Source organism: Chlamydotis macqueenii, chromosome 2 (assembly GCF_036417535.1).
Source record: "Chlamydotis macqueenii isolate bChlMac1 chromosome 2, bChlMac1.mat, whole genome shotgun sequence".
NCBI lineage: Eukaryota > Metazoa > Chordata > Aves > Otidiformes > Otididae > Chlamydotis > Chlamydotis macqueenii.
In genome coordinates, this window is record NC_141557.1 from 2,853,185 (window position 1) to 2,867,414 (window position 14,230).

At 41.5% G+C, this 14,230-nt stretch overlaps 1 protein-coding gene across 4 annotated transcripts in view; it reads right to left on the reverse strand.

Moving 5' to 3' along the window:
* The window catches only part of NKTR (natural killer cell triggering receptor), a 41,733-nt gene extending 31,939 nt beyond the window's left edge, over nt 1-9,794 (reverse strand). For all 4 annotated transcript variants that reach the window (XM_086741714.1, XM_086741713.1, XM_086741712.1 and 1 more), the window contains exons 1-3: nt 9,770-9,794; nt 9,423-9,503; nt 1,758-1,832 (exon numbers count right to left, since the gene is read on the reverse strand). In XM_086741714.1, the coding sequence (XP_086597840.1) occupies nt 1,758-1,832; nt 9,423-9,480 (133 nt within the window). In that variant the 5' untranslated portion in view covers nt 9,481-9,503; nt 9,770-9,794. The remainder of the gene's footprint in view (nt 1-1,757; nt 1,833-9,422; nt 9,504-9,769) is intronic.
* Between the last annotated feature and the right edge of the window lie 4,436 nt (nt 9,795-14,230).

The following is a 14,230-nucleotide window of genomic DNA, read 5'->3' on the forward strand; positions in this document are numbered from 1 at the left end:
GACATTAATGAAACCTGTACAGCCAGCTGTAGAACAGAATTCAAATAGGGAGCAACACAAATAAGTAGCTTTTTTAAGAAAAGTTGTTGTTGTTCTGCTTGTTTCATTCTTCATCATCTCCAACATCTCTTCCTTCCTTTATATCCACCTAACTTTTTCCAGCAAAGCTGCTGTAAGGATTTAAACAATCCTTCAGAGCTACAGAGCATGCGGCTCGGACGTTCTGCTACTCAGTCTGCTACTGCATTTAATTTCTTATCTTTTGTAATCTATTCTGATAATGACAAACTTCAAACAAGTTCACATTTTTCTGATAGCTGTACCATTCTTTCCCATTGTCAGTCTATCCCTAGTTATCTCTTTAATAAGCATAAGTGATTAAAAAAAAAAATCAGAAAGCAGAATAAAGAGAGGGCATAACCAGACAGACCTCAAAACAAATGAGATATGTACTGTACCTTCCACAAGTTCATAGTATTATAAAGCTCTTCTAAATCTTCACAGAGATTATCTAGAACACATCACATCCTGATATTTGAGCTCTGACAAGATGAACTTTGAGACGTTAACGCATGAGCATATCAACAAATTTGTTTCACATAACCAGTTAGCTAAAAGCTGTTCACCAAAGCCAGATGTTAAAATGCTGCCCGGAAATTCTTGCTGGAGCATTTTAATGATTTGGAAAAAGAATTATTTCCTATACAAGGTAAAGCCTTCATCAGTACAGTTAATTCAAAGTATACTGCAAGTCACTGAGGATTCACATATATAAGACCAGGAGATCACTGAGAGACACAGAATGCATTCTTTGCCTAAATAACATACAACAATTCCTACAATAACCTAATCAAGATTAATTTTCAACTTACAGCTGAAAAATCCCTGAGGAATAGTGCAGATCAAAAAAATCCACCAAACCTTTACTACCTTTACTTTTCCAATTATTAGAAATCATTTTTAAAAAGTTAAGTCCTGCTTAAAAAATGGATTGGAGGGTGCTACATTATACCCAGACATCCTTCTGCCAACGCCGTCTCTTTGATTTCTCTTCTCTCCTCTCCCCCACTAAATAACCCCAGAATTTCTAAGGGACCACCATATTCCTATTCAGTCCTCCATTTAGCTAAAAATGAAAAAGTCTTCTCAGATTTAATACACGCTCCTGTCCTCTGATCCCTCTTGTAGCACTTCTATGCACCTGGAGTACACTCAAAACCTTATTATATATAATCAAAATTTTATACAAGATTTATATATATTCAAAATGTTATGTAGTGTCCCAAGTCAAATGTCACTATTATACTGTGCACTGACATCAATACTTAATATCTCTTCCGATAAATCCTAAAACATTCCTTGCCTTTATCACATCTGTGTAACCTGAGTGATCAACCACTCCACCATAGTTTCAGCTTTGTCAATCACTTCTATCTAGAGAAGCCTCACATTAAGGGGAAAAAAAAAAAAAAAAAAGTTTCTGTTCCATAAATTCACAGTTTTGCATTCTGTGATGATGTATTATCTCCACCACTCTCACTCACAGTTATAGAATACTACACTATTTCCTGCTACGCATTACTCAAATTCTCCTCAGTACTAACAAGTCTCAGTATTTATTTTTTTTACCAGAAAAAAAAAAACAACAAAAAACCCCCCCCACCAGCATTATTATCATGCTGTGGTTTATATCTGCATAAACAAATAATAATTGTGTGAAACATTAAAAAAATCTTAAATATAAGCATGCTACTTACCTGAGCACAAGCAAAGGAAGTTTTTGCAAGTCTTCGGACATATGTCTGAGAAGAGCTGAAACATAATCCGACCAACTAGAAAATTAAAAAAACATAATTGTTTTATAACTCTTTATATAAGAAAACCTGTATAGAAATAAATCAGCATGTTTTGAAAATATAATTTTCTGATCAAGTGTTATTTTATGCATATATTAAAACAAGCATTAGGAAACAACACTACCATCATTGTAAAAAGATTATGTAATATCATTACATCTAATTTGTTAAAAATCCTGATGATTCCATTTTGTTTTGAACCCGGAAAGCCAAACTGATTTACTATATAGTTTATTCTGTCAATTTATTTCTGTTTTGAGAAGAAAAAAAAAAAAAAGGCCATAAATACAGGTCCTGAGAGAGCTGGAATAATTCCTCGCTCCCTCCCCAACTACTGTTTTTATACAAATACATTAATAATTATATTTCCACAGTTTTTCCTGTGGCCATTACCTAAATAGACCAACTGATTTAGTCCCATACAGTGTTCAGAATTATAGACGCATTGGCACGCTTGGCCTAAAAATCCTTGAGTTAAAAAAAAAAAAAAAGTTATGAAATAAGCCATAAAAGCCCCACTGTTGGCCAGCACTACGAGGAAAGCAGTAGTAATCTGTCAATGAGCACTACCCTCTAGTGGTGTATGCTGGTAAGACTTCAAAGACAAGTCAAAAAAAGTCACTACTCCAGGAATTACTTCTCATTTCCTTCCGTTAAAGAAAAAAAAAAAAAAAATTGAAGTTCAAATGTATTTTATTCAATACTATGCCATCAAGAAAAATTCTAAGGGGCTCCTAAGAAACTGCATTCAATTTTAAGGCTTTGTCCAAACGTTTGCAATTGCCAACGAGGTGAACTGTCGGTTCAAAAAGGGGAGAAATAAAATAAAGTAACAGAGATCACCGGTATTTTTGTACTCTTAGATAAAAATTTCAAGATTCCTTCAGCTTTTAAAAGGTCTGCATTTCATTACCTGCCGCGATGAAAAGACGGCTGTTTGGAAGTGAAGAAACCATTACAAGCTACACAGATTGAAAATTCAGACAGGGAACACAACAGAGAAGGTAGTTTCGTAAAAGAGTTCCCCATTTTCATCATAAGCACAGTAACTCGGGAGAGCAGAAATCCCATTCCTCCGCCTGCCAAAGCGCTCAACTGAACGGTGATGAAGGGCTTCAGAAAGCCAGAGATTTCTTCTTGCATCCGCCATGTGAAATAACACGACGCATTTCAGAGAAAAACTTCTCACCATCGCCATTTTACGAAGAGTAGAGCAACACCAGCCCAGCTGCTGATTTATCAAGGAAACAGTCGACAAATAATGAAGAGGTGTTCCTGCCTGTGGGCTCCAAAAGGCGCTTTTGTCCTCATGTATAAACTGCAGAAGCCTTCTGGCTGCAAGTCCCTGTCCCACATACGACCCCCACCGTATTCAGCACCTCAAGCAGACACCATCGCTTCTGTTTTCTGGCGGAACACTGTCATCATACATTCTTGAAGAGGTCAAGGCAGAAGATGGAAAAAGACATTCATAACTAAAGTATCATGATTTCAACAGCGCCTTTCATTAGTGCTTTGTCAATAATAACGCCTCTAGCTTCCCATGCCTTTCAGCTCCTACAGACTGTTGGTAACGCACGTATCCAGTGACTATAGACCCAGTTCAAAAGATAAATACATTTCTCCTCCATATAACCTGAAGTACTGCTTATCTGGTTATATCTAACTACATAAAATGTTGCCATGTGCTTATACACAAGCCACACGCTGTGTATCCATCTGGTGGGTTGCTATCTGTTATTTTACCTAAACCGCATGAAAGGTTATACTTTCCACCGACAACCAGTCGATTAAACGTGCCAGAGAAAGATCAAACACATTTTCACACCTTGATCAGACAAATATGTATGAAACAACAGCTGTTAATTTAAAAAAAAAACTGTATTAAAAGTATGTATAAAAGTATGCTTAGAACCTAAAAAAAAAAAAAAACCACTCTTACCTCTTCCTCAAAAAAATAAAAGGAAACATCTAATTTTAAACTTCAAGTTGAGATATATGCTGACATAAGAGATAAAAAAGCATCTGGGATGCTACTGATTTCCTCAGAGAAGAGGTGTCTAGATCTGAAATGATCCACCTTCACTGTATAGAGAAGACTTCCAATGTTTTGTATCAGGGAAATTAAGCAGAATAAAGATTAAGTTATCTGATTAGGTAATGAGCTTTCTGTGACTAACCGTAAGACTTGAATAGTAAACTAAAACCAACAAGCAAAAAATTCCTAAGAAGAGTTATCTGAGTAGGTGAATTCAGCTCACAAACCTTCCCAGATTCCTCTGTCGGACTTCGGCCAAGAAAAGAGCCTGCCCAGATACCTCACTTCTATTTTTAGCGACAAAACTCTCACCTAACTTGATGCAAATCTTCCAGTATTTCTATAATTGTAATTCAGTGTTGTCTCAACAGAAGACTGCTTCTCGCCAGCTCACAGCTCTGAAGACACGTTGGTCCGTACCACGGTGTAGGATTTACAGTCCATTACCATGCTTCTCCTGCTAGCCAACACCATAGAAGTTTATCCAACCATAACTTAACATTCGCCCATTATTTCTAAAACAATGCTTTGATAAAGTATTCTTAATTGCTAGCAGGCTTTTAACTTTTTTTTTTTAATATAAATCAGAGCGATGAAAAAAGCATTTATATTACTGGTAATTACATACAGTAAGTGATGCATATTTCATAAAGTGTTATCTGTAGCTAATGAGCTACACCAATTACAGAAACCAGAAGGCATAATGACCACAAATAATTCTATCTCAGAATTCTGTTTTCAAATGGAAAGATGAAAACTTTTTTCTTTTGTTTTGAACGCCTGATCAATTTTTCATCTGAGGAAGAACTAGTGCTTGATTCAAACTAAGTGGTAAAAATTCACACAGGAATATCGCTGGTATACTGTAAGAAGGGCTCCGGCTAGCAAAGTTTATTAAAATGATCATTGATTTCAAATGTTTATCCAGTGATTTCCCCCAATTCAGCTGCTTAACTTTTCAGAAACAAACCCAGGAGCCAAACACGTACTGCTTGAATGCATTTCCCCTGTGATACGAACTGCTTTGCCAGATTATGTTATGTTTAGCCCATAAAGGTGTCAATTTCAGGTAGACGGTCCCAAAACAAACCCAGTTATTCAAAATTAAATTTAAATATATTGGGTTTGTCTTTTCCCAGTTTCTTAGAGCAAACCAAGTGAGAAGCCACTGCAGCAGTTTTCCCAGTGCATCAACAGGAATATCCTGCTGAAGGAGAAAGCGGGGATTACAACCACGAAGGCAGTGATGCACATCCCCTCCAGACCCAGACAGGAAGCCTGCCGGAGGCCCAAAGGCTGAGACAGGTTTGCATACAAGTTTAAATAACAGCTCACTATGAAAATCACTGTATTTTAATTTTATTAATTCATTTATCCCTCAATTTGTGAACACTAAGTCATATACATCTTAAAAGACTGCCTTAAAGTAGAAACGTGGCTACAGTTTTCAGAACAAATAAAAGCTTACTGGGGAAAAAGACCAGATTTTATTTAAAACATAAGTTAAAACAGTGGATGTCCCTGTTTCCCTGAGCAGGGATCTACAGTCTTGACACATTAACGCTTTGTTAATGCTTCCTTACCCCACCTTACACTCTTTGCAAGGAAAGCCTCCAAAAACTTTTTTCCCCAGCTCTCTACTAAGCCCAGTCCTCCACGAATAACTCCCTGAAGCTCCCTCCATTCCACTCTTCTGCGATCTCCGCAACAGCAAACATATTTCACTACTGCGCACAACCAAAATTTACTGCCTGCAGTTTCAGAGAGAAACGCAAGCGAGAGACTGCACTTTGTCTTCTCCTAGCAGGAGAGGCTGAGCAGTTTGGTCTTCCATTTACTAATCCCATTTGTTCCAGACGTCAAGGTAAATCTTCAGGGTGTTCCACTCCACATTGACAACAATTCTATAATTATGATTGCGGTTACAATTTTTATTAAACCCTTTCCCTCTGAATCTGTATCTTATCTCCCCTCCAAGCCCTTTGATGGGGTCTCTCACGTCCCCTCGGCTCCTGTCGTACCGCACTCAACTGGACTGCCAATCAGTTCACGACAGGGTCAAAGTGCCGATCTGTTTCCTGACAATCTGCTCCTTTTTGTCTTCAACGGGCTAAAAGTTAACAGGAAGCAAGTTGAGAACGCTTTCTCTCTTCAGGAAGGGTAACAAAAACCCCTTAAGGCATCCTTGGTTCTATTAATGCAGGCACAGTACTAGAATGACTTCTGCAGTGCAGCTTATTTCACATAAATTCATAGCAGCTGGAATCCCCAAATACACCAGACTTTAGGCAAAAGTGACTAGAAGGAGAAAAGGAATGAAAGAACAGACTGAGTGATAAGGGAAGGGACATATCCCAAGAAGGAAGGAAACTGAAGTGGAATGCAGAAGTGAGCAAGAGGTCAGGCAATAACAGAAGAGAGAAGTAAAAAAAAAAAAAAAAGGCAAATAAGGAGAATTATTCTGTGAATAAGAATGAAACAAAGCAAAAAAGAGTAATTATAACATACTTTACGATGGATAAAGCCACTCAAAGGGGGTGGGGAGGGCAGATGTGTGAAAAAAATCTCAGATGGCCACATGAACTGCTACCGCAGCAGACTATGTACGTGACATCTAGTCAGACATCTGTTCTAATTACCACGGTACCTGCAAGACTGAAGCTCCACACAGATTTTGCATCACACAGTAAAGACAGAATTATTTAAATAGGCATTTGCTGCCATCCACAAATTCTTGGAATACTCTAAGTAGTTTACTCCTATGTGCACGCTGTACGCATCCAAACCCATTGGTAGGGTGGACCCAAAAGAAAGGAGAGGTGCTGTCCGTGCTAGTATCAAAATAGATGCTTATTCCTGCTTTATTCTCCATTTGCTCTTTAAAAAACATGAACCACAACGTGCATTCATTAAAAAATGCTTAACAGGCAGCCTAAATTTAGACTTTAAAAACACTGACACAAAGCCTACAAAGTTTGAGGCACATACAAGCAAGCATTAAAGTTTTACTGCAAGATTCTGCAGCTAAAATTAAAATATGGACACAAAAGCTGCAATAAAGCTTCTGAAAGCACGACCAAAACGACAACATTAACTCTTGTGTTTTCTAAAGGCATCTAGTTAAAGAGTAAAACTAATTCAAACTCTGCAGTCCCCTCCTTTCTCACATACGCACTCACAGAGCACCTTTTGCCGCTCCTTCTCATCTAGTCGGCGTGCTGATCTCTTAGTTTTAATTGCTACAGGTATCTTGACAAATACAGGGTAAGCAAAGTCCGTAAGTGGAAAGCTGAGAGCTGCAGCTGCACAGGGAAACATTTTTGGACTCTGAGTAACCGACACGGTTTTGTATTCTGCAGGCAGAGAGATGTCTCCAGTAGCCAGAGAGGCATGTCCTCTTATTCTCTGGGTTTTCTGGAGAGATCTTAGTTCAGCTTTTCAATGTAGACAGGGCAAGGGCAATGTCTTATTTCTTCACTAGCAACAAAACACAGGATTGTTCTTCTCCCTAGTTCTAATAAAAATGAACAATCGGGTCAGCTTATTGTATTAAAGTCGAAAGAAGCAAAATGTTAATGTGGAAGTCTGCTGGCAGTTTAAAAGTTAAAATTAATGCCTCACTGCTATCAGCAGGAGAGTATATCTCTCTGAGTTAGTGCTTCATGTCATCTGGAAGCACTGCTGTATCGTTCACACTTGTTTCAGCTTTTGAAGGTCACCTTAGAGCTACGAGAGCAACGTTTAAGCTTTTTAAGCGTAACCTCAAATCCCAGGAGATAGTTGCATAGTGAATTAATAAACAGAAACTAGAATTAAAGTAGCATAACCAGAGTACAGGCCAGTCCCCAAAACAACATTTTACAAACTGGCACGTTTTCCTGCAAAAATACAAGCCATTAGTCAGGTGCAATAAAAACAGCTCAGCTCTGAATCTGACATACAGCTGTGAGATTCCTGTTACTTTAAAGAGAAAATAAATACAGACAGCCAGGAACAGAGCCAAAGGCCCTGTGTCTGCTCCAGGTAAGGAAAGCTCTGCACCACACCAAGAACACTAACGCTGCAATTTCTCTCTGACACCACTATCAGTCATCAAGCCCAAGTAGATGTGAGGGAAAACAAGGTAATCCACTTTCACTCGTGATGCACAGCACAAGGCTGAGGGGGGGAACAGGGCAGGCAACGAGAGGTATTATGAAACGGGAACAGGAGCGTGCGCTTGAAGAAAGAGCAGAAGAAAACAGCGTAGGGAGAGATTCTCCAGATGGAGACGCAGAACAAAAAAACCCTAACAAAGATTAAAAGCAAGCGAGATCCAGAATAAATTCTTTGCTATAAATCAACCTCGTCAAACTACCATTCCTAAACTGGAAGCCTGCCCATCCTACAACATTTTTGGTAGCCTCATTCCATAGTAAATCTGAATTTAAAGGAACAGAAAAAGTTAAAGCTCCATTTACATTAACATTTTTATCTTCAGAAAAGTATTCAGAAAAGGCACTGTTAATAACTCAGGAGTTACAATAACAACACATTTATAGATATTTCTTATCAGGTCACTGAAGTTAAAATTGAATCTTTCTTTTCATTTTGGTGAAAATAATGGGTTACAGTTACACTTGAACGCAACCCAAATTTGAAAACGCAGAGACATAAACTCTTATTTCAAAGGCTTTCAGAGAAACACTGAAGCAGAAAATGAAAGTGAAAGCATAATGAAGCCATCACATTTATTCATTTTTCTGAGACACGAATAGCAGCAATATAAAGCACTGTGTACATGTGACACAGCTAATATAAAACGATAAACTCATGTTCAAAAAGATGAGTAAGTAAATGTGGCAGGTTTTTTTTTTACAGACTGGGGAAAACAGAAGAGGGAATCAAGTAGCTACTCCAGGATTAAAACTCACAGTTTACCACTTATTGGTGATTACGCATCCCATAGGGAAAACATGAGTTAAGAGATGGATTTATTTTAATCTTTTTTTTTTATATACACGCCACCTGGTGAGATATTCTATGATTCTATGGTGAATTCTTCATTCCCATTCAGAAGACTCATTTTGAGCAGGAAAGATTTAGACCAGATGTCCTCCTGAGGTCCCTTCCCAGTTTTAATTACTGTATGGTTAAAAATACTTTTAGGAGTACCTCTCCAGTTTCCTCACAACTCGCCCCAATTTTCCACAGTTTATAGAACTGTAGGGGTATAACACATAACCGGACAGCACTTCTAATACAGAATGCTTTTTTATTTTCAGAATAGTGTCTGTTAGCCTCGCTGAACCCTCTCTCCACGTAGGCAAATACAAATCAATCGCAAGAGAGGATAAAAAAGCGTCCGGCACCCCAGTGAACATCAAAAGTTACAAAAAAAAAAAAAAAAAACTTAACTCAGAAATAACACATCAATGGTGAAACTCACTGCTGACGGCTTGAGTGAATTATTAAGGGAAAATGTGAGGAGAAAAACCCCAAAACACGACACTTGAGAGGAACGCCGGTGTCAGAGCCGCAAGCCTCACCTGGCTCCCGGTTGATCTCGATCTCGAAGAAGCACTGGGGCCGGTCCTGCACCCCCATGGCCGCGGGCAGCCCCTCGCCACCTGGACACAAAGAACAGGCGCCCTGGGCAGCGGCGGCCGCGCACCGCCCCGCCCCGCCCCGCCCCGCCGAGGGGTAAACCGACACCGCCCCGCCGCTGACAGAAACTCCGGGCGGCACCTTCCCTCCCCCCTCCTTCAACCCTCAGCTGAGGGACCGCGGGTGCCCTAATTTCACCCCGAGGAGAATTTGTTCCTCACCGATATGGAGGAGGGGAATCCCCACCAGCGCTGCCCGCCCTCTCCCCCGCGGCCGGCCGCGGCCTTACCTGGCAGCTCCGGCGTTTTCCTCCTTCGCCGCCGCGCCTCCTCTCAGCACCCCCCCGCCCCCAACCCTCTTGCCAGCAGGCACCACCGGCTCCGAACGCCATTAACCGGCCGCCTCCATGGCCCGGCCGCCCGCCCGCCCCGCCCCGGCGCCGCGCCGCGCGGCCCCGCCTCTTCCCGCCCCCGCCGCGCTTTCCCGCCGCCCGCGCGGCGCTGCTGGGTGGAAGCAGGGGGAGCTGCGGGCGCCTCAGCTCGGGGGGGGGCGAACCTGCCCCGTCCCCTCGCCCGGGCGCGGGGAGGAGGAATAATTATTATATTACCGCATAAAAACCGCCCTGAGGCCCCACAGAGGGGCATCCCGCCTCACCGCCCCGACCTGCGCAGGGCCGTGGGGCTGAGCGACCTCCCCCCGCGGTGCTTCAGCCCTTTGATTTGACGAAGCTGAGCGGGTTTGCGGTGTTACCTCCTTCTGAAGGGAGATTAGTTTTGTGAGCGTTAAAAAAAAAAAAAAAAAAATCAGAAAATATTGTAAGGGGAAATGTTCCCTGCAATGTGTTCGCTGAGGCTGGTTCTCCTTCTGCGTGAAGACAAGGCCGCTCCAAGGGCCGGCCTAGGATGGCCCCGTCTCTTGCTGAGCCGTAGCCCTGTGTAAACTTTCCCGGCTGTGGCTTAGGAGCCCAAAAAAATATTAAACCAAAGAAATTTTAATTATCGCAGTGGGCCATAGGTTGTTTTTTCAGAGTTTGGGATGTTGGGCCATTCTAGAGTGTGGAAGTGGTAACTTGAGCAACTGAAGTGTCAAACTGCTCAGGAAGGAGTATTAAATCTGTAAATCCTCTATAAATTGTTGTTCTTGTCCCTGCAGAGATGGGTTTTCTGGAAAGGCAGAGGAAGGCAGCACCTCCAGCGTGGTACACACCCTGTACACACTGTGCCATCCCTACAGCCCTTAAAATCTCCAGCGAAACCACAGCCTCACCACTTTCTGCAAAAAAAAAAAGTCTCCTACTGCTTCCAGAACAAAGTTTTGCAGCTTTCTGAGCAGTGAGGATGCTCTTATTAAGTCCTCACCACCCGAGAAGCAAACGGTTTCCGAATGTTTTCCAAAAGTTGTGCAAACCAGAACTCATTGCCGTAATTTTACCTGGCAGCAGTACCTGTGGTTACATCCTTAACTGCGGAGAAACTCAGAGGTCTGCATGTGCTGAGAATAAAGAGTGGCAATACGGAAATCAAAGGATATTTTAGAAGTTAGGAATGCAGCAGAGAGGGATTGTTTTTGATGTAATTTATCTATAGCTTTAACGGCTGCTGGCACTGTAGTATTTCAGCATCTCATTAAACTTTAACAGCTAGATTCTGTCATTTCTTATTATGTCTAAAAACACGTGATTGTCCCTAAGGAAGCCTGTCTTTGGAGTTGTCACATAGGTTTGGGGATATTTGCATGGTAGCAATCACACAACGTGAAAAAAAAAATGTCTCGCCCTAAATTATTTAGCTGTGAAATGCTCTTATAAAAGAGAAAGAAGAGTATCATTTGCCTTACTTTAAAACAGTCAACCAAAAAACAAAGCCATGAAAAACTGAGTTACAGTAAGTCTTCCTTTCCAAATTTAAAATTTGAAACACATCTTGATTTCTTTAATCTTCCCAAACAATAAATATCACATGTTTGGGGTTTTCTGATTTTGTTTTGGTTTTTTTTTTTTCCTCCTGTGCCAAAATAAACTATTAATTCCCTTTTACCTGCAGTCTCTTGCTTTTCTGTTTTCAGAACATGAACTTGCTAAAGGCAGATGCGCACAGAAATAACCAAAAGTCTCAAAAAAGACATGGAAATGTGCTACTTGCTTTTCATGCAAGTAGCGAAGATTGTGAGCAATAATAATAATTAAAAGAGTTAATTTCAAGCCCTGATTATTTTAATAAAGAAACAAATCAGAAAGAAGTTCTGATCCCCTGGGAGATAAGCTCGTAAGATGATGATCTAGGACTAGAGCTGCTAAATATGCAGCTGGTGGAAGAAAGCCATACCCCAAAAAAAAAGTTTCTGAAGCACATCTGAAGCCGGTCTTCTGAAACATGAAACATTTAGTCTCAAATTAAGATCTTTTTTTTTTTTTTTCATGGTGTTCCTATCTGGGAACTGCTGCAGATGCTGTTCTGGTAACACCCTCTGCCCATTGAAACGGGTGACAGAGTCCCTATTGATTCCAGGGACTATGGATGTCGGCTGTTCGAGGGGGATTAAGGCTTGTGTGGCAAAGCAAAGTTATGGATGAATAACTGAGGTATTTACAGAGGCTTTTCCTTATCGGTTTGCAAATTCCACACATGGAACCCGAGTCTGAAGTTGAAAACAAGCTTTTTTTTTTGATAAACAGCAAGTTGCCCGTTCTTTCTCATGCTATTTTTGATATTGCCATTGCAGTTACATTTTGTTTGTCAACTGCGATACTCAGGAGGGCCTAGCGTCTGAAAAACCTCCGGTCTGCTCCTCCGGTGCCCAGCATTTTCTCACGTAATTTGTGATTTGCACGCACATTAGTTAGATAAGGAGGAGAAGCCATTTTCAACATAGCTTTTCATTATCTGGGGAATTTAGGTTGGGAGGGCGGCGCTCAAAATACTTCTGTGAGACAAACTCGTGGCTGCTTATTGCAGATCTCACTCGGTAACTGCTCTGGGCAGATTCTCATCTAGCGTGAAGGGATGCGAAGTGTTGACACCGGGAGAAGAAGTGACTCAGAGCTGTTCACAAGGATCACTGAAGTTTTGAACACTGAGAGACATTGGAAAAAAGAGCCAGAAAATTCTAGAGTTTAATTTAAAAACTTGTGTTACGGAAGAACGGAGGAGCACCTGAAGTGTTCCCTTCAGTCATTCAGTCATGCAAAAAAATTTCTTTGGTATTTTTTTCTGATGAATACATATTGCAGACCAGAATAACTGAAAAAGGGCTTTAATTATGAAAAGTCTGACTGCTGAGCAAACAAGAAGTTAAAAGAGAAAAGCTGACAGGCGATTTCTGTTAAGCAAACTTAAACAGTGCGAAGGTCCTTAATTTAAAAATACCCATGTCAGCGTTTGAGTGCGGAGTTTAGAGTGTTAAAAGGAAGTAAATAGCTTGGGGATAAGTAATAAACAGTAAAAACTGCCAGTTCTAGGCTGCTGATCAAAATCCACACCCTGGCAATACTGTCTGACATTTTTCCACACATTGAATGTCAAGATGTTGAAGATCTGCGCATGGCTAGCAAGAAGCTCCTGTCCACATTATGAAAAGCATTAAAAATCTGTTTTATGGAGCCTTGGAAGCACTTAATAGTTCCTATTTTGACAAGACTGAGAAAACTAGGAACTAAAGGACATGGAGAGGAGAATATCCTAAGTGCAGCGGGAGATCTGTGGGCCGCATCAAAAGAAGCGTGGCCAGCAGGTCAAGGGAGGGGATTCTCCTCCTCTACTCTGCTCTCATGAGACCCCACCTGCAGCGCTGCGTCCAGCTCTGGAGCCCCCAATATCAGGATGTGGACCTGTTGGAGAGGGTCCAGAGGAGACCACAAAGATGATGAGAGGGCTGGAGCACCTCTGCTGTGAGGACAGGCTGAGAGAGTTGGGGCTGTTCAGCCTGGAGAAGAGGAGGCTTTGGGGAGACCTTAGAGCGACCTTCCAGTGCCTAAAGGGGGCTGATAAGAAAGATGAGGAGAAACCCTTCAGTAGGGCCTTTTGTGATAGGACAAGGGGTAATGGTTTTAAAATAGAGGGAGGTAGATTCAGACTTGATATAAGGAAAACATTTTTTTACACTGAGGGTTGTAGAACACTGGCCCAGGTTGCCCAGAGAGGTGGTGGATGCCCCATCCCTGGAAACATTCCAGGCCAGGTTGGACGGGGCTCTGAGCAACCTGATCTGGTTGGAGGTGTCCCTGCTCCTTGCAGAGGGGGGTTGGACTGGATGGCCTTTGAGGGTCCCTTCCAACCCAAACCATTCTGTGATTCTATGATTGGGCAGGTAGCCTATCACTAGCACCTACCTTCGACAGTAGCTTTCCCATTTGGCACCGTGCATTAAGAGCTACTCAAAGAGCCTGTGAAGATTACTCAAGAAACAATCTGTTACCCTTCGGCTGGCCTACAGTCCAGTGTGTGAGTGATCTAGCAAGCTTGCCTATAGAAATGGAAAGCCAGATCTTTTGAAATCACTCTTTCACTGTTAAAGAAGAGTCTGGGAAGACCCTTCTGTAGAGTCACAGGATTGAGACTGGACCCCCTTGCTTTCTAAACTCTTTCACAGGAAGGAGCCAAGGTGCAGCTGGATCCAGACTTAGACCCAACTGTAATGAAGAGTTTGGACCCTCGCTTTTGCCATGGAGTCATTTTATTCCAGCTCCAGCTGGGCCCTTCCCGTGAGGGACCCCCAACAAAGAAACCCCATAGCAATTGTACCCTTCACAGTC